This window comes from Acipenser ruthenus, chromosome 7 (genome assembly GCF_902713425.1).
Source record: "Acipenser ruthenus chromosome 7, fAciRut3.2 maternal haplotype, whole genome shotgun sequence".
Taxonomy (NCBI): domain Eukaryota; kingdom Metazoa; phylum Chordata; class Actinopteri; order Acipenseriformes; family Acipenseridae; genus Acipenser; species Acipenser ruthenus.
The window spans coordinates 53,205,847-53,230,612 of NC_081195.1; the positions used below are offsets into that span (position 1 = coordinate 53,205,847).

Below are 24,766 nucleotides of genomic sequence, written 5' to 3' on the forward strand. Positions count from 1 at the left end.
GCATGGTGGTGGCAGCATCATGCTATGGGGATGCTTCTCTGCGTCAGAGCTTGTGAAGATAGAGGGCAAAATGGATGCAGCAAAGTACAGAGAAATCCTGGAGGAAAACCTGCTGAAGTCTGCAAGAGACCAGGGACTTGGGAGAAGATTCATCTTCCAGCAGGACAATGACCCCAAACATACAGCCAAAACCACACTGGAGTGGCTTAAAAACAAAAAGGTCAATGTCCTGGAGTGGCCCAGTCAAAGCCCGGACCTCAATCCAATTGAGAATATGTGAAAAGAGTTGAAAATTGCTGTTCACCAAAGGTCCCCATCCAACTTGACGGAGCTTGAGCAATTTTGCAAAGAAGAATGGGTAAAAATTGCAGTGTCCAGATGTGCAAAGCTGGTAGAGACTTATCCAAATAGACTCATGGCTGTAATTACTGCCAAAGGTGCTAAATATTGACTCAAGGGGGTGAATACTTATGCAATCACTTATTTTCTGTTTTGTATTTGTAATTAATTTAGAACAATTTGTAGATTTTATTTTTCACTTTGACATTATGGACTTTTTCTTTGTAGATTAGTGGCAAAAACTCCTAATTAAATCCATTTTGATTCCATGTTGTAACACAATAAAATGTGGAAAAGTCCAAGGGGGGTGAATACTTTTGAGAGCCACTGTATGTAAATTACCGTAACTCCAATATACTTACTATACTGTACTGTATCATTGTTTTATAAATGGAAGCATTTATTTTTAAAAAGAAGAAAAACTATATACAATACAGTGCTTTTGTTATGAGACTTGTTTACTAATCTCCAGTGGAAAGTGCACCACTTTTGTTAAAACTGAAAGTGAAGATGAAATGAGCAACAAATTACTTTACTGCTGGTATGAGTGTTTGTACTTGAGCAGTTTAATAAATTCGACCCAGAGTGTGTCAGTAAGTCATAGTGAGTTTACAGCGGTTTCTAGCGAATCTGTACTCTGCATTAATGGTGTGCACAATGCTGGGTCTGTCTGGCCCACTGAGATGTTTATTGTGATGTAATCCCCAGACATCAGTTTTCTGGTTTCTTAAACAAGCTGGGATTCTTGTTATAAAGCAAGATTTCTGTATGTACAGCTTGATTTAAGTACTGATTTTTCTCTAAATACCAGCGAAACTACTTGATGTGACACTATTGCAAGATTAAAACATTCTAAAAAGCAACATCAGACTGGCCTCAGATGAATTAATAGTATTCCCAGAGCGACTGTCTAGAGGCAATGTACTGCTTTCCATGGAAAATGACCTGCTATGAATTGGATTCCTGTCTGCTGGACCTCACACTAAATAATCCAAAGTACAGGACTGCACATATGAGCTCTTCATTGGATGGATGCTGTAGTTTTCAATAAAGACTGTTTTGTTTTGAAGGAGAGATCTTTGTAGTTTCAAAAGGTTTTTTTTTTTTTTACTGTACTGTGAAGTTGATCATATTCAAAGGTATTTTTTATCTTTAAAATAATTTATATGAATCAGTTCTGTCCCTCTTACCACAACATTTTATGGTGCTGTACGTTGTAATGACTGGCAGAATCATAATTTAGAATTTAATCAAGTCTTGGAATGTGAGTTATTTCTTATGACAAGGGCCTGTATAAAGGCATGCCATGCTAATATTCGGTATCACAAGTTGATTAGTTATTGGTTACCAAGGAAACAGTATTATTCCACAAGGATAGTTACAGTTGCACATGAACATTGTAACATATTTATATTGTCATAGTTGATTTACTGTATCAATATATTTCTTATCCTTGTGCATCATTCCTAGATGGTCATAGGATCAAGTCAGCGGCTGTGAGTGGAGTGTATCCCAGAATTATCCTGGCCCTTAGTACTTTATATTCAGTGTTAGATGATAGCATGCCTCTTGTGCACCTGTATACCTGTGATCAAACTGCCCTCTTATTTATATCACCTAAGATCTGGAACACCTGTTAATCTTGACTAATTAAGCCAATAATTAGTGCAATTAAGTAACTGAGAGCTTGGTTGAAATGAAAACCAGCAGACCCAGTAGCTCTCCAGGACCCTGACCTGCAGCATCTGTTTATATGCAAGTGTGTAGGTACCATGACATGAACTGTCTCATGAGTTACAAAGGTAACAGCCTACTGTCTTGTTTGAGATGTACCTGTTATGAATTCAGATTGCCATGCAATAACTGCTGATACTGTCTTTTCCCCACCAAGTGCATTTTTTTCATACATTACAATTAAGTAATATAATTTTGTTACACTCATAAATGTGATCATTTCAAAGATTATTTTCCGTTAAACAAAGACATAGTAGCATTCTAATGTTTGTTCTAATGGAAAAAAAACAAACATTTTTGTAGTCCTGCAGGAATCTGTTATGATATTTCAATTCAAGGTGGGAGCCACGTTATGTGTTTTTTGTCAAGTGGCTTTTTTATTTCCAAGTTCCTGACTGTAAGAAATGAATTCAAGTCTACTTGACTGTGTTTCTTTTGAGTTTTACCTTATAATCTATGTGTTTTTGAAGTTATGGATGAAGTTCTCGAACGATCAACAGGAGGCAATGCCCTCTCAGGGGTTCACCAGCTGGAATATGATCTAAATTTGGATTTCTATATTAGGATTTTCAACAGAGAAATGGTATTGTAATAAGGAATGGGCTGGAAGACAGCGTCACAATATGGAACTTTAGGAATGTATTGGAGCTGGACCTGATTCAGCACATCTACATTCCAATGTTTGGACTTTGGTGATACAAATCAGCCAGTGCCTCAGCTGAGACAGTACTTGTCAGTGCAACTCAGCTTCAAACAAAAAATTTCAACCACTGAAATTGTGCAGTGCTTTTTAAAAGTGATTAATTGGGCTGGATCCAACCATGTTTAGACCTGTATACAAACATTAAAGTGCGCCTTTGAGAAGCTTCAATCAGTTTTGGTAGCTGAGTGAAAAACAACTGATTAAGACATTGGATAGTCTACACTTGTGTGTGTGTGTAGTGTTATTAAGCATGACAACTGTGGTATATACTGGCTAATATAACCCCTGTAATAAACAGATATGGAATGATAGTGGGACTGGCTTCTTTAGTAGCACATGTTCTGCAGCAAACAGCTTTTGAAAGGCAGTAGTCCTGGGGTTTCTCTTTTCCTGATGTTCTTAATTCGTACTTTTGATTTGTATAAATTCTCAAGAAATTAACCTGCAGTCCAATTAAATGCAGTCAAACAGTTTAGTGTGATACAAACCCAATTACAAGCAATCTGACAATCTCATACTTGTGTGTGTTTTGTTTTATACCTTGTAATTTATAACCCAGGAATATTTTCAAATTTTTGGATGGAATTGGTACAGGTATGAGTGTGTCAACAACACACATCAATATGATAGGCAAAAGCATCCTTTAAACACATAACAAAGCTGAATAGCTTGGTACATTTCAATCTGTTTCTTACCAATGTGACCAAATTATATTTTGTCTCTTACAACTCTCCAATCTACCATTGTTTGGGAGGTGGCAATAGTATTATGAGCTGTAAGGCTTTAATAACCCATTCCAGATCATTACAGTGTTTGTAAAAACAAGCCATCACTCATCTGTAAGCAGCTTACTAATTGTATGTCTTCAGTTTCTTTCAAAGCTGAGTTGAAATGATAGGAAAAAAGCTAATGAAGCAATGTCTGGCTAGAACTGTAAACTATAATGTTGTGCATGGTCCTTTAGGCTTCATGCTCCAGGTTTTACTGTTTTTCTTTGTACCAAGACCTCCCTCTCGGCAGCTTTCAAATAGGTTATACAATTTAACCTGGTAAAATGTTGAGGCAATGATTCACAGCTCACTCTCACATACACTGACTGCACACTGACTTCACTGTTTAACACAGCTGGTGCCAGGCTGTCACTGTTAACCTCTGGAGAGTTTAGAAAACAATCTATACATTCACTGGATTTTGGGACCATTCCAAAATTTTAAAGGAAAAAAAACACAGAATGATGCCTCATCAAGATTTAACTAGAGAAATGGTTCAGTAAGATTTTACAGTAGGAGCTACTGTATATTCTATCATGTTTTAAGATATTTATTCTTTAACCTCAAAGGATTTGGGGAATTCGGTGAGTCTAAATACAGATACGGTTTAAATGAAATCTCACCAAAAATGTTGAGGGTTTCATTAGTAACCACAATAGTGTTAGAGGATATTAAATTTGCCTTTATTCTGCACCATTTGTCACCAGTTTCTATTACAAATTAATCTTGACTCAAACTGTTTCTTCAGCCAACAACAAGTTTGTAGGCTGGTTAAAGTGGCTGTGCTTTGGGGACCACATTTTAGTAAATATTAGTTCATATAATACATTTTCTTCAATGGTGTAAACAAGACTGTATAATAATCACATATTTATGCCCACAGTATAAATAAATAAAAATAAATGAAATTGTAAAAAAAATAAATAAACAGAAAATAAAATAAAAAAAATACACGGGTTAAAGCTTTTTAAAGCTTTGAAAAGAAAATCACAGAAAGGGAAAAGAATACTTTTTCTGGATTAGGTGAAAGCCTTCAACTGTGATATTGGAAAATAGCAGCTCATAACTACTTCTGACAACCTGAAATCATGAGGACCACAAAACATGTGAGACAACGTTCATTATCTTGTTCACCTCCTGTTTCTGTGTTTAACCCATGTATTCTGATTAAAAATGAAATTCCAAAAAGATGTAACAGGCATGTACCTGTACTATAGCATACATGCCAGTGACATTACCCTTTGCCATTATATGTTGTAAAACAAGTACCAGCTCCCTGTCACACAGCTATACCAAGCATAGTGACCCTTGGGCTTGCTGTTGCTAGATCTTTATGTTCCTGTGGTGAAGACTACATTGGAGTAACTGCTAATGCACCTCCCCTTTACCCATGAAACCCCGGCTCCCAGCCTGCCTATCAAACACATGAGGAATTTCCAACCCAAACTGGTAGACTCACTTCATTCACCATTGTTCTGGTCCCTCAGTGAGAGCGCTACAAAAATGAACTGGAATCAGATCATCTTCATTTCTTTGCTTGCAACGGTTTTAATACTGGCAAGTAAGTAAAGTGTATTTGTTTTACATAAAATGTAGTAAAACATACAGGGGAAATGTATTCTAAGGTGAATTTGGTATAATATTTAAATAATATTTAATATATAAAAATAGAAAAAAGCTAAATAAAATATAGTTTCTAAAAGAAGTTTGAAGTACAAGTCAACTGAAAATACAAAAGCAGTCCTTAATTTGAAACTATTGGTTCAGTCTTTACTATCAAGGACTGAAGATACAAAAAGGAATTAAAATGATATATTCATACTTAATGTATAGTTTTGTTTTATAGAATAATATGTTCAAAATTGGCAACAATATATGAATGTGAAAAAGGTATTAATCAGCCAGGTAAAAAAAAAAAATTATAAAATAATGCTTATTAATTTTTCTATGCAAAGTATGGCACTGAATAATGAGCTTTTTTATTGTTTTCATTTTCAAGTTGCCAATGAAGCTGAAAGTGCAGCTGTCCGAACCGACAAGTCAGACATTAAGACGGGGGATGGGGAAAGTAAGTAGAATCCGGATCACTTTTCTTCCACCTTAAATGCACGATTGGAATGGGTTACAATCAAGGCTTAAACTCCCTGGTTTTATCTCAGAGGGTGCTTTCTTTTCTATGCTTGAAGCTCTTTTCCCTGTTTCATGTACTTGTCAGAGCAGATGCTGATTTTATTAGGGTTTTTCTTTTTTATTGATTTTGTATTGCTGTAACTGTCTATGTATTGTTGTCTGTTGTCTGTATTTATGTTGCCTCTTGGCCAGGTCGGCATTTTAAATGAGAATTTGTTCTCAATGTCTTTACCTGGTTAAATAAAGGTCTGAATTGAATTGAATTGAAATTGAATTACATGCAATGATATATTCATATATTTAAATAGACATATTAAAAAAGTTAGTTTTGAATTGCAGATCTGAAAAAGAGGATTTTCATGCAGGAATCTGAAGCAACTGCCTTTTTAAAACGACGTGGCAGGAGATCCACAAAGTCGAAGGATGAAGTGAATGGTGAGGCTGTTTCAAACATTCTCAACAACGTTTTTGTTCCGCCTCAGACTCTGCACTCTCTATAGAAGGAATGGCTGCTGACAGATAAAGAACTGAAGAAGATAGTAGTAACTTCATTGACATCTATCAGGAGATAAAACACATTTGGATCCAAATCCAAAGTGCAGCTGATGTAGATCAATATTAAGATTTTTTTTTATACTACTTTACTACTAGTATGTTATTTATAAAATATATTTTAAGTAATTTCTTATTTGCAGGATAAGAATTATTATGTTATTTAAAGTGTGCATTGGATTGACATACTTTGGAGGTATATAACAGTTTTCCTGTTCAAATATGTCTCAGGTGCTATGCAGCTTAGTAAAAGAGAAATAGATTATGCTTGGCTCTAGCAGGCTTTTGTAGGAGGCGCAGGGCAGAATGGAGAAGTCAGCACCAAGGGCTGTCACCTAAAACATTTGGATATTCCTTAGTAATTTTGACCAATTCCTTTGCCTCAAAAAATATTTTGGTCATGGTACAAATTCAATTTTTTTTTTAAACCTAATTAAAGAAAAGCTAGTCTCTTTCCACTAGGTAAGGTAAGGAATGTGAATGCTGTAGCTGGAAAAGTTAACCCCTGCAGTGTAAAAAACAACTCTTCAATTGGGAGGGGTGGGGTGAGGAACAGTGGAAGGCTGATTTAGTTAATTCAAATGCACTATTGTACATTCATTTTATTGAGTTTGCATAAATGAATTTTATAATTTTGAACTGTTTCTACCTCATTCTTCTTCAGTGCTGTAAAAAAAAAAGTTTTATATAACTTTCTTTAAAAAGTAGTGATAAATAACTGTTAACTAAGTCACTCTCGAAGTGTAGGCCTTTGATTAATTGGTAGAAACAGTGAGGATGGCTGGATAACCAATAAGCCCTCATCCTCAGTGAGAAAAACAAATCACTCCATGTACGATCATGAAGTATTACATTTATATAACAAGTTTTAAATAAATGTTTATAAATGTACTTTATTCAAAGCTAGACCTTTCAACACTTGTTGTATAATATGCAATCTGCATATTATACCTAATGAATGATTAAGAGTAACAACTTCACAACAAAGGGTTTAATTGAAAAATATATCTAATCTTGAAGTAGTGTGTGTGTTGGGGGGGGGGGGGGGGGTCTTCATTGTTTTATTGTTTACCAGTTGTAGAATGTGGCACCACCTGGTGACCCACAACTGTCTTATCCAGGCCTACAAGTCTATACCCCTCAACATTCATTGGTGGTTATAAATCATTTTCTACCATATTTAGTTATTACTTAATGCTTCATGTTAAAATTTGTATGCTGTTTACAACTTTACCACAAGCAAAGGTGTGGTAAGCCCCAGCTAAACAAGCATGACATTACTGGGCTCTGGTTTTTAGTTGACTGCCATGATATACACTATTCTTGGGTTATGGAGTGCATTGGTTATGTGCTTTGTACTGTGCCCCAGAAAGGTCATGGTTTTGAATTTCATCCACCTTTAACGCAGTCTTCAGTAACTGAAGAAGAAAGCCAACACACTGCTTTTGAATTGGTTCCTGATCTTAGAAGTTATTAATGTTCCATTAGCGAGGGATATGTGGCCACAGGCAATTGCAGCAATAGTGTAACATTACTAAGCAGTAGCAGTAGTCCTCCAGACTAGTTTCCAGTCAAGTCTATACAGTAACAATAAATCACTGATGATGGTTAGGATCGATTGGTTTTTAACAAACAGCATGTTGTGTGCCAGAAAAACCTTTGGTTGCCAAACAAATTCAAAGTGATCAATGCTTTTCATTTATATTTTCCTTTTGTATTAAGAATGGTAATACAGTTTATTTATGACTCAAAGAAACAAATTCCATATTTGTTTTGTACACAGCTGAATTCAAAATACTGGTTTATCAAATCCAACATATTAGTCATCTTAAACATGCAGTTTTACCATTACATACTGGAAGAAAAAGTAGATAATGCTGATCACACTATAACAAAGAAGAGCATGTCATGATGACATTATTTAAAAGGTGGGCCGTACCTTAGACTTCTACTGGAAATTATTTTACACAGCCCTGGGAATCATAAAGGTCAACAGAGAAAAAGGTGTAACGGCAATACGAGACTCTACAGTTTATGTTTATCAAGTAAGTGAACGAGACACACTGCACATAAAACAAAGCATCAGGAACATCACCAACCGGATCTGCAATGGAGCTCGAAATCAGGAGACATGCATATGCATTAGCTGGGCTGTGATAATCCCAAAGCTAAACTTGGCACAAGATGGCATTCCTTCAGTCAAACAGGCCACATTTCTACCATAGGCTGGAAGCAGCACAAAGACTACATATTGATGTAGCAAGTGAATACGCTTTGAGACAAAATGATGATGGGCCACAGTTCAGATAAAGGGAGGTTCTACTACAATCTTTTTTTTATTATACCAATACATTTTTAAAGTTTATTTGACCTGTAACATCTGTTTTACAATGAAAAACTGTGTTTAAATAATGTACTGCATATTTTTGTTTAATATACTGTTGTATTCAACACATTTTTAAGTCTTGTGAGCTTTTTTGTTACTGCAGCTGAGAACAGGCAGAGACTAGCTGCGGACGAGCGCAGGAGGGAGTACTACGAAGAGCAGAGAAATGAATTTGAAAACTATGTAGAGGAGGAGCGTGATGGTAAGGAAACAACTCTTCCTCATTCCTTTTCACCCATCACACCCTTTCCTAGCCCCGGAATCAACACAACATATATAGTAACTAGATTATCATTGCTATCTTGCAAAAATAGGCATTTCAACTGTTTATTTTCACAAAAGTAACACTTATGCAAGACATAGATGAATCAAACACTAATGATATACAAGAATAGACTTGCCAGGGTATGCATATTTCATCCTACAAATCATTGCAATACATTTCTTATCAGCTTCCCACTTCTGAAGTAACATGCAAGTAGATAACACTGTTACCCATTAGTTCCTTTTGAGTGTCAGTGACAAGTCTTTACTGTTGCCCTACAGAGCAGCAGGAGAGAAACCGTGAGAAGACTGAACAGTGGCGTGAATACCACTACGACGGCCTCTACCCATCTTACCAGTACAACCGCCACCACATTTAAACCCTGCACTGAACACAATCGCCAAAAAAAGGACATCATGCCAGAGATCTACATCTCACTAAAATGTGCGGTTACACGTTTATAATATTTAAAACAATTAAGTATACCATATTAGCTTGAAGAAGAAAGGCAGTCATTAAAAAAAAAAAGTATACAGCTTTTCATAGTGCATTGCTTTAGCTAAAATAGTTCTCAGCCTTCAGAAACATGTTTTGTAAAAATGTAACTAGATTCATATCAAATATTGTAAAACTGTTATATTATGTAGATTTAAAGGCAATGGTATATTAAGGGTTTTTGTATAAAGGTAAAATATAAGGCACAAGCTATAAGGAAACAAAGTTTGTCTAGCTTTTAAAGGTTCAAGAGTTTCCTCTAGTGGTTGTGAAAATTGATTATTTTGAAATGGAAGACGCAAAATTATCTAAAGTGTAAAGCTGTGTGTAAGTATCTAAATCATGTCTTGAACTGACAAGCTTTTTTTTTTTTTTAATTTACTTTAAAATTAAATTAGATGCATCATCTTGTTTGGACATCTTTGTGCTTTATATTATAACATTGTGATGTGAAGATTTATTGTATAGTCTGTATTGCAAACCATGTATAATAAATAAATACATAGGTCTAACCTCAGCAAACTTTGTTTAATCTATATAGAAAAAACAAATATTACAAACATATGAAGACACTGTGGACAAGGAGCTTCCATGAAATTGAAAAGGTAACATCTACAAATGAAAAAGACGCAGAGGCTGGATCTTCTGAAAGCTCAAACAGTGCCACGTATTTACCATACATTCCTAATCTTAGAAACAATGCCATGGATATGGAATACATATTATTTTTGAATGAGCAAGCTGTTTAAGTATGGAAAACTCAAAATGACAGTTAATGTGTATTTTACCTCAACTTAAATACAGGTTTGGCATATTAAGTATTCTATCATATACCAGTACATCTGAAGCACATTTATTAGTTCTTAAAATAATTTTAGAGAAGAAAATGAAATGGTAATTAACCTTGTACAGTGCAAGCAGATTAATGTTCTGCACAAAGGATATACAAAAAACAAAACAAAACTATTGTTATACCATATCTTTGCATTACAAATATCACCTGTGAAACAGTAAACAAAAATACATTATTAAAATGAAACCATGTTTAAAATAGTATTTATTTCTATGAATGGTTATCTTACTGTACATCATGTTTTATTTAAATCAATATATAAAAAACAAGTGACGTAATCTCCACCCATACATTAATTCTTATAAAAAAGCTTGCATGTTTTCTTGTTCACATTGGTATGTACACCGATGAGTACACTTCTTGTTTTGTAACGGCTTGCACGTTCAAATACACTGCATGAAGTTTTCATTGGGTAAAGAAAATACTACATTTTCAGTTCACAACATCATAGCCACAATATAAAAGAAATACTAATCAATTTCACAAGGAAAATGAATTTTCATGAACACTAATCAGCTGTCTTGTAGGAACTTAACTTTAAGCACAAGGATATGAAACAAACAGCACTGATACATTTTAACCAGGCATCCTGTTTTCTGGTTGTTTCTTCATGATTTGAAGGTCTATACCACAAAACTATTTGGGCCATATTCACAAAACATTTACCACAGTGCTAAATTAACACATGTTATTTATTATTATTATTTTTTTTTTTTAAAAGAAAGCAACTGATGTTAAAACAAGATTGATTTAAAAAAAACACATCAAGCAAATACCTCGGGAGGTTTATTTAAGAGCGTCTAATTGCAACTTTAGTGTTTCTAGCTAGTTTTAAAAAAATGGCCCAAACATTCTGGGCCACGGTAATATGGATCACTGTAAACTGTTGAGGAATTTTGGCTGCTCCTCTCCTCTTGTCAAAAGCAGCTCTGCACCAATTTTGGGCCCTTTCTTCTCCTGAAGAAAAAAAAAATAAGAAGATGTGGTTACTTTAATGCAGAAAAGCCTGCATTACTACAGATAATGATGACTGGGACTTGGTGACTCAGTGGGTGGATATATAAATCAGTGCTAGGAAGTTCACCCTTACCTGTTGTATGGAGTAGTGTTAGGACAACAGTGTCATGTTAATTTGCATATAATCATTTTTAAAAAGTGTTTGTAAAATGCATAAATGATGACAGAATTAAAAAAAAAAAAAAAAACAGACCCACACACATATTCTATTGTATGGTCATTTAAAGTTTTTTTTTTTTTTTTTAACTCCAGAGATTTTTTTAATTTTGAGTTTAAAGCTAAATAAAAACGCAACGGGATAAATTTATCTTCCCGATAAAAGATTTTGAATTAACAATGATTTCTTCAAGAAATTTTAAAACATATTTAAAATAAATGTATGCTGCATCATTTTTACGCAAATTGACTTAAAAGAAAATCTCGGTCTTAGCACTTCAGACCATAAGATCAGTAGCAAATTGTATTAACATGATTTAAAAAAAAAAAAAAAAAAGGAAAAGGAATGGAGTTTAGTTTCACTGGAGCCAGATCATAAAGTTTGGCTGTATAAAATGGATCAGGCTCGGATTCCACTCACCCGTCACTGTCATCCAACAGTAGTGGTGTGTGCACCGTAGCAAGGCAAATTAACCAATGACAATCAACTAAGTCAACATCATACAGTTGCTGTATTTCAAAATGTTATTTTTTTATCATCATCGGAAGTGCATACTATACTAAAGAAAAAATAAATGAAGACAGGAAACTTAAAATCCATAGTAGCTTTTTTTTTTTTTTTTGAAAGTCCTGGTATTTACCCATAGAAAAAAAATGCATTTATTCTGCACAGTAGTTAGTGAAAACCACACGTTGTGCTCTTCGTGCGGCTGACACATCTACTGATCACTAACTGATACAAAGGTAAGAACGCTTCATTATGTATATTTTTACTGTCATGATGGTCGTGTGGTGTTGAGTTGGGGGGGATACGTCTATTTCCAAATGTTGGCAAGTATGACCGTATCCATAAAAAACAACTGCATTTATCCTGAATAATGGCAGATTTGGCAAATGTGTGATTCCTAAAGATTTTTTAGCAGTTGATTTGGCATAATAAATAAGTAGTTTAGTGATTCTCTTAACTGTTTAAATTGTGTACTACAGATGTATCAAGGCTTGCCATGTTTTGTTGTTTGTCTATTTTATACCCCCCCAAATGAATGTGACAAATCGCACCCTGATAATAATAATAATTACAGTTTCTACAGTATTTAAATATATTATATTATATTATATATATATATATTATATATATATATTATATTATATAAAATAGGAAGAACAATAAACATACCCTTAACATGCCATCCCTTTCCCACTTGAAAAGTCCACAGTTGCTGAAATTGAAAAAATGACGTAAGTAGGAAAAAACAAAACAAGTGGTCTTATCTTGATCAGTGAAAAACACAAAGATTTTAAAAAAGGTCAAAAGAAACCCTTTGCAGAACGAACTGGTCCTAGCAAAGGTCAGAAACAAAAGGTACTTTCTCCAGCTCCTACCTGCAGTGTTTTTGGGGCAGCCTGTCCAGTGATGTTTCTCTTTGCCCACATTTACATTTGAAGAACCGCTTGACTGCTTCATGCCAGTGGTAATCATGTTTTTCAGTAACGCATTTATCCAAGGGTTTGAAATATGTGTATTTACACTGTAATAAAAACACGTTTACAGTATCTTGCAAGTTTTATGCTTGCCATACAAGTAGCCTATTAAGCTTTGGTTACTCATTCTGAGAAAAATCAAATCAAACACCTACAGTACATAAACACTTTCACACCATTAACAGAGTTACTTACTAAATGTATTTTTGTTTTTTCTGACTTACTGTTTTACAGGTTACAGCTCTGCATTTCAGCTCTCGGATATTTCTCATTTTGTCTTCCATTTGTTCTTTATTTACCAACGGCTCAAAGTACCTCTCCTGAATTTCTATCTCAGCCTGTAAAAGAAATGATAGGTCAGATCTAGCTTCTAGCTCCAACACCAATGTCTTACAAAATACAAGAGCCTTTAACTCTTTCAATAATGCAGACCTGTAAAATAACCCCTCAAAACTGCAGACAGCTACTGCAGCTATGAAACATCACCACTCAACTCAGAAGACCAGGTACTACCTTTTTCTTTATAAGACACTGAAACCATAGGCTTGTCTTTTTAAGTTACACAGTGTTGAAAGAGCCTCTTTACAGCCTATTCCCAATAGTATGTTACTGCAAACATGGCAATTGTACATGCTACATTAGTCATTTCCATTGTAATGTTGAAAAATGTTTGAGTTGTGATTTGTATTTGCCGTTTCCTTGATGGTTACTGTACAGACTTTTCAGTTAGCAGGTTTAATCTACCTCTTTCACTGCTCCAGTGTGTCTTGATTTGGCATTCAGAATTTCCTGAAATTCAGCTGACTGTAAATACTCCAGCTGCTCTCGCCGTTTCTTTGAAGCAGGCTCTGTTTCATCTGTTTCTACTTTAGCTGGAAGGAAAGGAAAAACAGCTTTTAAATGTCTTAAAGATTTATTTTGGGGTGCCTGTTAAATATATATTTTTTATTTTAATTTTTGCTTGATATGTTATTCACAATCATTACAAACTCTGATGACCATGTATTTGGAGGTAATAAGGAGGCTGTGTGGTCCAGTGATTAAAGAAACGGGCTTATAACCAGAAGGTCCCCAGTTCAAATACCACCTCAGCCACTGACTCATTGTGTGACCCTGAGCAAGTCACTTAACCTCCTTGTGCTCCGTCTTTCGGGTGAGACGTAGTTGTAACTGACTCTGAAGCTGATGCATAGTTCACACACCCTAGTCTCTGTAAGTCGCCTTGGATAAAGGCATATGCTAAATAAATAATAATAATAATAATAATAATAATAATAATAATAATAATAATAAATTGCCAAAAGAAGTGTCACTGATTAATTGTGGTGGACCACATTAACATTAACTTGATAAAAGGTTCATATATTTCTGTATGTGTAACATTAAATACAAATAGAGATCCCCGGCAACATGCATCATGATTACTGCCATGAAATACTGCAGTGAATCGGATTTTCAGAACTTACTCTCAGGAGATGCAAGGCTCTTTTCCACTCTTTCTGATACATCATTAATGCTTGTGTCCGACCTTTTTCTTTTGACACCATTAGGATCTTCCTTTGATATCCCAGCTCCTTTTGCCCTCAACTTCTTTAAAGCAGCAAGCTAAAGAGAAATAGCAAGCATAATGTAAATATTTAATATTTAATAAAACACCAGCGATGACTGAAAATCTAGTTCCTTTTCCAGTGAAATGTACAACATAGTAGAGTGTAAACTACTGTAGGATTTACTGCTACAAACTGAATCAACCCAGGTAATGCTACACAGAACTGCTTTTAAATACCGTATTTATCCTGTTGTTCACCACATGGAAATACTGTACTAGGACACCGGAAATAGAAAGCCTACATAGAAGTTGCCATTTCAGGTACCTTGGCTGCAGACAAATGTGGCTTTGGTACTGGTGGTGGAGATCCATCAAAAAACAAGACATCGTCTCCATCTGCAAACCCCCTGCCTAGTTTAGGTGTCAGTGGCGTCGCTGCGGTCTTCTTGTCTTTAGGGAATTCAGCAGCAGCTCTAGGTGATGCGAGTGCAGATCTCCCTGGGGTGGGTGTTACAGGGCAGTCAGGTGTACCTGTGTTCTGCAAGAACCTAAGAAAATATTTATACAATGATTACATTAAATAAACTGAAAGGTTCCACAAAAACTAATAGTCCTCAATGTGAAAAATACCAAACAAAATATTTTATTGGCATTTTTGCCTTCAGTTGGAAGCATTAGTTAAAACCACCAACATTAGTAACAATTCTCTCTTCTACCACAATCTGTAGAGCATGCCGTTTTTAATTCCTGTTATTTGTTATTATGTGCACAGTGTAATAGGGATGAGACAGTATAACATTTCCACGGTACGATAACCTTATGAATACCACGGTAACCCTAATGTCATGGTATAAATCATTCAAGTTATAAAATGAAGCAAATACAAAACAGTTGCATCAAACATTTTTGCAGTTTGTGATTGAATTATTTTTTTCCCCCACCATGAGCGGATTTGGCGTTCTGCAACATCTACAAAACAGCACTCTGTCTTCAAATCTTTTTTCTTAAAACCAAAATACATCCATGCAGTAGATTGGATATGTTTTGTGGGTGGGATAAGACCTTCCTCGGGCATTTTGCTAAGGCTTGAATTGTCATTGCTTTGTTTGGAAGCAGACATTGTTACTGACATAATGTATAGCACTCTTTCCAACACATGTGGTTGATGTTTTCAGTAAAAAAAAAAAAAAAAAAAAGGAAAGTGCAAAATGGTGGCGATGATGATTACGTGGACGGAACGTTCAAGTGCACGACTAGGTGAGAGAGCAGAGTAATGATAAAAGTAGTTCAAATGAAAATTACATTTTCTTTCACTTTGTTCATAGGAAGAGCATTAACCATCATATACCGTAATAACGATAATTGAGGTGCAGCGTAATGTATCTAAACCACAGTAAACCTCAAAACTGGTATACCGACTGTGACGGGGTAGCTCCGCCCGTGTGTATTTTGTACGGTCCATTGTTGTTTTATGTGTGTATGTATGTATGTATGTATTGGTGCAGGTGGTGTGGTTTTAGAATGTATGTATTTTGACAGTGTTTTAGGTCGGCAGGAGAGTTAATTACCTTCCCTGCCAAATCACTTAACGTGCAGACTGTGCCTGAGCCGACTGAATAATTAATAAACAATCGAGCTCAGGCACAGATGTATAAAAGCAGCGGATTAGCCGCTCCTCTGGGTTAAGTGTGCTAGAGACGGAACGAGAGACGTGAGTTTAGAAGAATAAGATAAATTACAATTGCTATCCGTCCTGGTTTTACACCAGCACGATAAGTTTGGTTTTGTCTCCGTTTGTTTTGGCCACCATCCCGTTTTGTGTTTAGTGTTTTATTTACTGTTTTGTTCAAGTATTTAATTTATTTAATAAACAAACGCAACAGCACTTCATACCTCGCAGTACTGTGTGTCTCCTTCCTGGTCTGACATCGCCCGCAAGCCATCCTTGCCACACTGACCCATCCCTACAGTGTAATGGGGATCCAGATAGACCCCTGAACAGTACAAGGTACAATTTCTATAATGAGGTGGTGTCGAAATTGTTGAACGTGCTACAGTAAACTACCTTCTTTGAATATCTTCTGATCGTTTCTTCCTTGCTTCCAACATCTGTTGCTTCTGTTGTTTTAATAGTTGGGTTGCTGATATAGACTGGATAGTTTGCACTGGCTTTCCATTTAGACCTACTAAAAATAAGATAATATCCAATCTCATTATTGCCATTGTTACTCTACTTTACCTTTGCAATAGCCAGTATCTAATTTAATTTGCTGTAGAGATTCTGTCCTAATGTCACCCTGCCCCCCCCACCAATTTCAGCAAAGAATAATAACAAATACATCTTAATACAAAGATCCTGTAATCAAGAGAGACATATCTAAGACACATGTGTATGTCTATTATAGTGATGCTTGTGAATTTGTTTAAATAAAGCAAACTAAATCACTACTAAAGCATTATATAGAATTTTTATGTAAAATGGATTTACCTGAAGCTTGGGTTAAATGTCTTCTCAGGTTCAGTGCACCTGGCGTTGGCACATCCATCAAGTTCTTAAATTCATCTGAGCATACTGGTGCCCCATTCGACTGCATTGCTAAACAGATAGAGATAATCAGGGGCATTTCCATTAACCTTTGTCACTATTATGTTACTTTTTGATATTTCTTTTAATATGTATACCCATTTTAATGTCACAAAGCATGGATCAATGACAGAAAACACTATATGATTGAATCCAGTTAAAACATTCAACAACATAGAGCAATTACACACGGTTCTGTCTCTTACCCTTTTTCTGCGCTTCTTTGGCAAGAGAGTCCGCTCCTTTTACAAATAAATTACTCAAAGTCGACTGGACCGGCTTCTTAGAAACAGATGCGGAACTGTGAAAAGGAAAAAACACTAAATTATAAGCCTGGAAAAATATGTATAAACTAACAATACCCCTTGTTATGGCATGAGTACACACAGAACGCAGACAATTTTACAGCAGTATTTTTTAATTTTTTAATTTTTACTTAGAAAAGTTTTCATAATAATAAAAAGACCAAGGCACTTTTTGACCGGGTAGGGTTATCGGTAATAATAAAAAAAAAACCTTAAAAAAAAACACAATAGTAAGCAACTTAAAGCTGACTGGATCCACCAATCAGAACTAAGAATACCAAGCCAGTGCTACTCAAGACAATCCAAAACCTGTAAAAACCATACAGAAAGTTATGGATAACAATTGTATCCAACACAGGTAATAAGAGTAAAAAAAAATAAAACCACTCCTTACAGCGAGGCTGCACACGCTGCTGAAGAAACTCCTCCGTAATAAAAGCCATCGTGGCAGAGCCGCTGCTTCAGGCTGCCTCCCTTCCCTTTCTGCTTACCAGGGACTTTTCCCGAGAAACTGGACTGCAGCTCTGATCTCTTGGAACTCAGTTTTTTATACTGTGCTTTCACATGGTACTGGCAGAATTGACACTCGTTCTGTTTGGACCAAAAATTGAAAATGTTATGAAGAAACTTGTACTGAGATACAGATTAAGTTTCTATTCAGGAGAGTAAGTTAAGATTGTTTATTATGGAAAGTCATACATAATACAGACTCCCACACACCAAGTTCACAATCTGAGTACAAGGATCTCCATTTTTCTTCTTCGCTCTGCAGGTCCCAAAATCTTGTGCCTCCCCCATGAGCAAGACCTTCTGCGGGTGATCCACTGACAAACAGACCTGGGCCAGAGGGAAACCAGAACATAAATATTTTACTTCTAGCTTGAAATACAAACGTGAATTATCTTTGGATTGCAGATAACTACACAACTTTAGTTAAAGCAGAAGTTCCATATTTACTGCAAAGGGGCTGAATTTTTGCTCTTTGTTGGATTGGTTTGATCATTCAAACTCACCCCATCCGAGCCCTCCTTTGGTTTCATTGGGTTTGGATTGAGGATGCCGATAACAGTCCCTGGGTCTGTTTTCCAGTGTTCTTTGTGAACTTCTCCAAACAGGAACAGGGAAACATACACATCCAGGTTACGAAGGTCAGTGAGACGCCAGATACTGAAGGTTTTACCCTGAAAGAATAATATAAATGAAGTTTAAAAAATGGCACTTGTACGGAATAAGTATGCAAATAATCTTGCATCTGAATAACCTTATGAACTGGTCTGAGCCACTAAAATGGAGCATTACATATAAATACACTTCCAAAAATCAACATTTAGTATTGACGTATTACTGAAACAAACACCTTCTTCATAACTTTGAAAACAAACACTGTTGAGAAATAAATATATTTTCAGTGAGAAACTTTTAGTACATTGCTAGAGCTCTGAGGGGTGTATTTATTCACAACCACCCCGAAGGTGACCCAGTCACTCTCGTCCAGTTTCTCCTGGGCCAGCTTCTCCGGCAGCTGGGAGAGACGGATCATCTTGCGGTCAGACATCTTGAGCTCCATTTCAGTGGAGGACACGCGGGGCCTCCTGGACAAGACAAAACACACAAGTGAAGTGAATTATTTATTTCAGTACTTTTTAAAATGTTAATCAGGTAAATGTTCCTTTTAAAAAAAAGAAATGGCGAACCTTCAGTTTCCAAAATAATAGGGATGGGAATTTTAAACGTTTAAACTCTAAAGAAGTGGTTCAACGTTGAATAATATGTTTATGTATAACTGGTCACGTGACAAATTTATCATCATATACAGCACATCCGACTGTTCTGGTGCCACACGAAGGGCGGACAATATAAAAAGGAAGGGGTTTGGCAATTACCACCAAGTAGCTTTTCTAATTGGTGAAACAGAAAGATTGACACTGGGGCGGGTTTTATCTGTCAATCTGGCGCTTCATTGGTGCACTCTGTGTTCATGCTGTAGTTGTCGTGGTATGGTATCAAGTCCACGGGGTAAGAAAGTTAATGACAAGTGTTTTTACTGACGTTTGTTATATATTTAATAAAATGGCATCTAAACAAAGGAACAAGGCGAAGCCACGTTTGGAAGTATTTTGAGGCACCAGACAAGAACACTGTGGTATGTAAATAATTACGCCAAACAAAATTGCCGACCACAAAAACACAAGTTCAATGCTTCACCATTTGAAATGAAAACATTCAGAATTACTGTGGATGAAGTTACTGATGGCAGTAAAAAGCAAACATCCATAATAAACAGAATGCTCTGATGGCAACTGACATTTATTTAGCCCTTGCACCCCTGTGAATATGGATAACACAAGGATTTTTTTTTTTTTCCCCCAATAATTCAGAGAACGCATAAGTAAATAAATTTTGTATTGGCTTTAATTTACCAGTACACTTTTATGCAAATCATTAAAAAAATAAAAATAAATCATTGATCTCTACGTAATTTGTCACAGAAAGGGATATTTAAAAAATAAATAAATATGGATTTCCCGTTTGTGGCACCGATCCCTGAACAGTAGAGTTAATATAATAATGTATTGGAATCTGTGCTTTTGATAGATTCTGTAATATATGTAAGCTGTGTTTTATTATTATTGGTTTTACTTTGTGTTAAATAATAGGTTTAGTTTATTCACTTTGTGCCTACAGGGCCAGCACAGGTACATCTCAATAGTGCAGTACAAATACAAATGCTTTTAAAAAGACCAAATTCCCATTGAGCTTATTTATTTTTTTAGATTCTATTGCTTTTTTAGTATTACATGTAAAACAGCCGTTATAAGATTGTTACCTTTATTAAAAATCTCCATGGATGAATCTACCGATTAATCTACTGGTTAATGAACTAATGCCCATAAATGAACTGATCAAAAATTTGAATCGAGTGACAGCCCTAATTTCAACATATACTTTGGTTTGTACATTTTTTTCTTTACGATGTTAAAATGTTATTTGCTTATTTAGGGTTTCTTTGCTTAGAACACACTAAATCAGGGCTGTCAGTATACATCAGCATGTAATATAAAGTGTATGTGTGTATGTAGTTTAAATGCTGACACCTGCATTGCATTTAAACATTCATAAAAATTTACCAAAAGCACATCCCTACAAAATAACGAAGTGAACCACAACAAACAAGCTGCTGGATCACTAAAATAACAGAACCTTTACTGTGTAACTGAAGCCCATGTACCTCAGCCTAAGTCCTGAGAACCTCTCCACTGTGACGTCCTGATCTGATACTCTTGAGCTGCTGGGTGTAGGGCCCCGTGTGCCAGACTGCACTGCTGCTGCTGGAGGGGATCTAAGAGCAGTGTTGGGTTTATTGCTGCTCCTCAGGGGCTGCGACAAGGGGCTGGCACCCATACTCTTCTGATGGGGGGTCTTGGTCTCTTTAATTTATTCCAATGAAATACATACAAAAAAAAAAAAAAAAAGGAAAAAGCCTAACTGAGATTCAACCCTTGTATGTGGATACAGTGCAGGTGTGCATATAATCCATTATTTAAATGAAGCAGTAATGATTAGGAAGCAATAGTGGTGTGCACTTGGTTAAAGGTTTGCAATGGAGATTGCGGCCTCAGTATTTTAAAAAACAATTAACTTCCAAAATCCAAGTCTTGCTGCTTCTTACCTGTTGTTGGATGCTTTGGTTCACGGGCTGTTCTTTGCTTGGATTTCAAAAGGCCAGAGCTATTAAGCTGGGAAGAAAAACAAGGGGAGTCCTGAAGCTTTTTAGATTCATTTGTCTTCAGGGTGATGGGTGTAGACTTATCTGTAAATAAATAAACAAAAATAAATCGTATTTTAAGAATAGTATATATTTTAAAAAACGTATTCTGGTATCACATTTAAAGTCTAAAATCATTAAGACAAGCCATCACTGCATGCATTCACAGATATGTTTAATCTAGCAGCCAACCCCAATATAAACAGTGGACTATATAAAAACCAGATCACCAATTAAAACAATGCTCTCTCAGCTCTTTACAATTAGGAAGTCAGAATATCCCCCTCTAAGGACCAGTTTTCAATTAAGACCATAACAGGAATGTACCACTGTATTTATTTATTTTTAGCCTCAAATGTAAATTAAACAGCAAGTCAATAATTCTGACCCAGAGACTACCATTCTTTGTTATACTACAATTTATAATGAAAGTCAAATTGTAATCACTGTATTTGATACCTGGTTGCTGTTTCTGCTTATTCGGGGGCGTTTTCTGTGGAGGGCTGGTCAAGGCCTGCTGGGTGACAGCTAACTGCTTCTGTAAGGTTTCCATTTGCTCCTGCATCCTTCTCAATTCAGCTGTAAAACAAATACAATGCACATCATTATTCAAAATTAAATTAATTTATTTAAAGCCACGACAACAGCATAGTTTAGTACCCATGTTAATGCCCCCCCCCCCCCAAAAAAAAAACAAAAAAAAACTTTACCTTCTAAGTCCTGTTTAGATTTTTCCTGGTTTTCTTCTGAAAATGTTCGTTTTTTGGTCATTTCTTTCGCTGGCTCTTCTTCCTCTAAATCCTCAACGTCGCCAAACAACGTGTTTATATCTTCTACCTGCTCACTGACACCCTCACCCTCGTCAAACTCTTCCCCGTCATCATCCGCATCAAACAGATCATCCAGCTCGTCTGTGTCCCCGGCTCCCTCCTCACCGTCGAGCCTTCCTGTCTCCGCCGCCTCGTTCTCCTCCATCAGGGAGGCCAGCAGATCCAAATCATCATCACCTGTCAGCAGGACAGCCAAGGTCTTTTGTTTTTCATTATTTTTAATTACAGCTTCGTCCAAATGTTTTGCATCACCCTATAGAATTAACTAATTTTGCTTCATAAAGTCGCATGAAACCTGCTGAATAATGTTACGTTAACATATTGAAATACACAGCGCTTTGTGGTTTTCCGTCTACAAAAAAATTAAAAATGTGACATTCGAAATCTGACATGAAATAGAAATACTGTGCTACTATATTATGGCTTCCGGTAGACTTTAAATAATCACTATTCGTTTGAAGGTTACCACTGCTGTGAAATCTAAATACCTTAAATGTTAGACCTTTTTTAAAAAAGAAATTACATACAACAACCTGTAATACATTATTGCATCAAGGACCCCCAAGCAAACAAGATCGTGTTGGAGAAAAACAAGTAAAATTAAAATAAAGCACTAAGCGATACTATAAGAAAATTGCGTTGTAAGAAAAGTCTTACTTTCCATTGTTGAATGCAGTATCGACAGAGGCGATGCACAAAGGAGATCTGAAAAATAGCAAAATCTAAATTTCCACGGATTACAGTCGCTTCATCACCCTAGGACACTCAAAATACATTCCCAAATTTGTTACCACTAGTCTATTGCATTTCGTTTTATTGCATATATATAATATATATAGTAAAATAAGTTAATAAGCAACTATGCCATAAAGGTCACCCAATAACAATATCCTTTGCCAGGACAGGTAAAGAAAATGAATGTCCTTACTTTCATAGCGTTAAGGACAAGCTTGTGCCACGGAATTAACACACTGTGCCAAATAAAACATCAATATCGATGTATCCAAGTTTACAACATGTGATCAGTTAAATTAAACTAAAATTGACCGTAACACTTGATTTAGGAGTACCCCGACTGGAAACTACTTAACAGCTGAATGATAAGATGTTGTTTACATCTGCGACCTAAATCGTAATAAGAAGAAAACAATATCATCGCATAGATTGGCCAGATGTGTGTATTGCTCACAAAATCATTCTAATCTTTTAATTCGCATAATATGTACTTTACTATGATGCAAATTACTTGAAAAACCTTACTTGCAGATCCTACAGCAGCAAAGAAGCACTGAAATCTGGCGCCAATCCCAAGCCCCAACCACAGCAAAAATGTAGGTGTCCTTAAAGTTGCCTGAATATAAAATTATAACCAGGCCGGATTATCCTCCCGATCTACACACAACACGCTTTTAAATATTTTTTTTATTGTAATTAAAAATGTTTTACCGATTTATAGTGTGTACTTGGTTTTAATTATAGGTGGTACAGAAATGTGACCTATCAGGCGCGCACAGACAGCTGACGTAGATCTTGAAACTGAAAATATATATGTAATGCGCTCATCAAAGAGTGGCTTCACAATGTTGTGAAAAAACACATACTCTAGACTGAACTGAAACAGTAAAACTGTGGGTGCATTCGCGGAGATCATTCTTAGAAGATCAATGGCTAAATTGATCAGCTAATGATCTCCGTGAACGCAGCCACAGTTTTACTGTTTCAATTCAGTCTAGAGTGTTGTTTTTTCACAACATTGTGAAGCCACCACAATTTAAATTATGAGCGCATATATATATATATATATATATATATATATATATATATATATATATATATATATATATATTAGTTACTTTCTAATAAAGGGTTTGGAACCTATATACTGCCCTTTCACCAATTAAGTTATACTATATATATATATATATAGTAGAGGTCCGTGCACCTGTTTAATTGTGTCTTGTGTACTGTACTGTAATTCCTGTTGTATTGTGTTCCTTTCCCCCTCTGTATTCCCTGCAGTTGTTGGTCTACTAGAATCTGTGTCTGTGTAAATGTAGCCTGCGCGTGTGGTGCTATATATATATATATATATATATATATATATATATATATATATATATATATATACAGTGCCTTGCGAAAGTATTCGGCCCCCTTGAACTTTGCGACCTTTTGCCACATTTCAGGCTTCAAACATAAAGATATGAAACTGTAATTTTTTGTGAAGAATCAACAACAAGTGGGACACAATCATGAAGTGGAACGAAATTTATTGGATATTTCAAACTTTTTTAACAAATAAAAAACTGAAAAATTGGGCGTGCAAAATTATTCAGCCCCCTTAAGTTAATAGTTTGTAGCGCCACCTTTTGCTGCGATTACAGCTGTAAGTCGCTTTGGGTATGTCTCTATCAGTTTTGCACATCGAGAGACTGAAATTTTTGCCCATTCCTCCTTGCAAAACAGCTCGAGCTCAGTGAGGTTGGATGGAGAGCATTTGTGAACAGCAGTTTTCAGTTCTTTCCACAGATTCTCGATTGGATTCAGGTCTGGACTTTGACTTGGCCATTCTAACACCTGGATATGTTTATTTGTGAACCATTCCATTGTAGATTTTGCTTTATGTTTTGGATCATTGTCTTGTTGGAAAACAAATCTCCGTCCCAGTCTCAGGTCTTTTGCAGACTCCATCAGGTTTTCTTCCAGAATGGTCCTGTATTTGGCTCCATCCATCTTCCCATCAATTTTAACCATCTTCCCTGTCCCTGCTGAAGAAAAGCAGGCCCAAACCATGATGCTGCCACCACCATGTTTGACAGTGGGGATGGTGTGTTCAGGGTGATGAGCTGT

At 35.9% G+C, this 24,766-nt stretch overlaps 2 protein-coding genes across 6 annotated transcripts; one reads left to right on the forward strand and one right to left on the reverse strand.

The window, feature by feature from the left end:
- Positions 1 to 4,903: 4,903 nt before the first annotated feature.
- Positions 4,904 to 10,940, forward strand: LOC117415013 (unique cartilage matrix-associated protein-like). Its single transcript, XM_034024916.3, has 5 exons — positions 4,904 to 5,107; positions 5,546 to 5,614; positions 6,016 to 6,111; positions 8,718 to 8,816; positions 9,161 to 10,940. Exons 1-5 carry the CDS (start codon positions 4,918 to 4,920, stop codon positions 9,256 to 9,258), a joined length of 552 nt encoding a protein of 183 aa, XP_033880807.3. The 5' UTR covers positions 4,904 to 4,917; the 3' UTR covers positions 9,259 to 10,940.
- Positions 9,703 to 23,308, reverse strand: LOC117415012 (protein MCM10 homolog). Of its 5 annotated transcripts, none has more exons than XM_034921893.2 (20): positions 23,177 to 23,308; positions 22,574 to 22,621; positions 21,797 to 22,093; positions 21,546 to 21,665; positions 20,991 to 21,131; positions 20,550 to 20,748; positions 18,747 to 18,912; positions 18,334 to 18,501; positions 18,041 to 18,157; positions 17,715 to 17,911; positions 17,222 to 17,316; positions 16,920 to 17,027; positions 16,497 to 16,617; positions 14,757 to 14,979; positions 14,349 to 14,487; positions 13,627 to 13,754; positions 13,107 to 13,220; positions 12,784 to 12,929; positions 12,578 to 12,620; positions 9,703 to 11,184 (listed from the first exon to the last, which is right to left on the reverse strand). In XM_034921893.2, the coding sequence occupies exons 2-20, from the start codon at positions 22,578 to 22,580 to the stop codon at positions 11,101 to 11,103; spliced, it is 2,613 nt and encodes an 870-aa protein (XP_034777784.2). In that variant the 5' UTR covers positions 22,581 to 22,621; positions 23,177 to 23,308; the 3' UTR covers positions 9,703 to 11,100. The 5 variants fall into 5 exon arrangements, with proteins under 5 accessions (XP_034777784.2, XP_034777786.2, XP_058883260.1 ...); XM_034921895.2 differs by having other exon boundaries at positions 21,797 to 22,115; XM_059027277.1 differs by lacking the exon at positions 23,177 to 23,308 and adding an exon at positions 22,845 to 23,136.
- Positions 23,309 to 24,766: the final 1,458 nt, after the last annotated feature.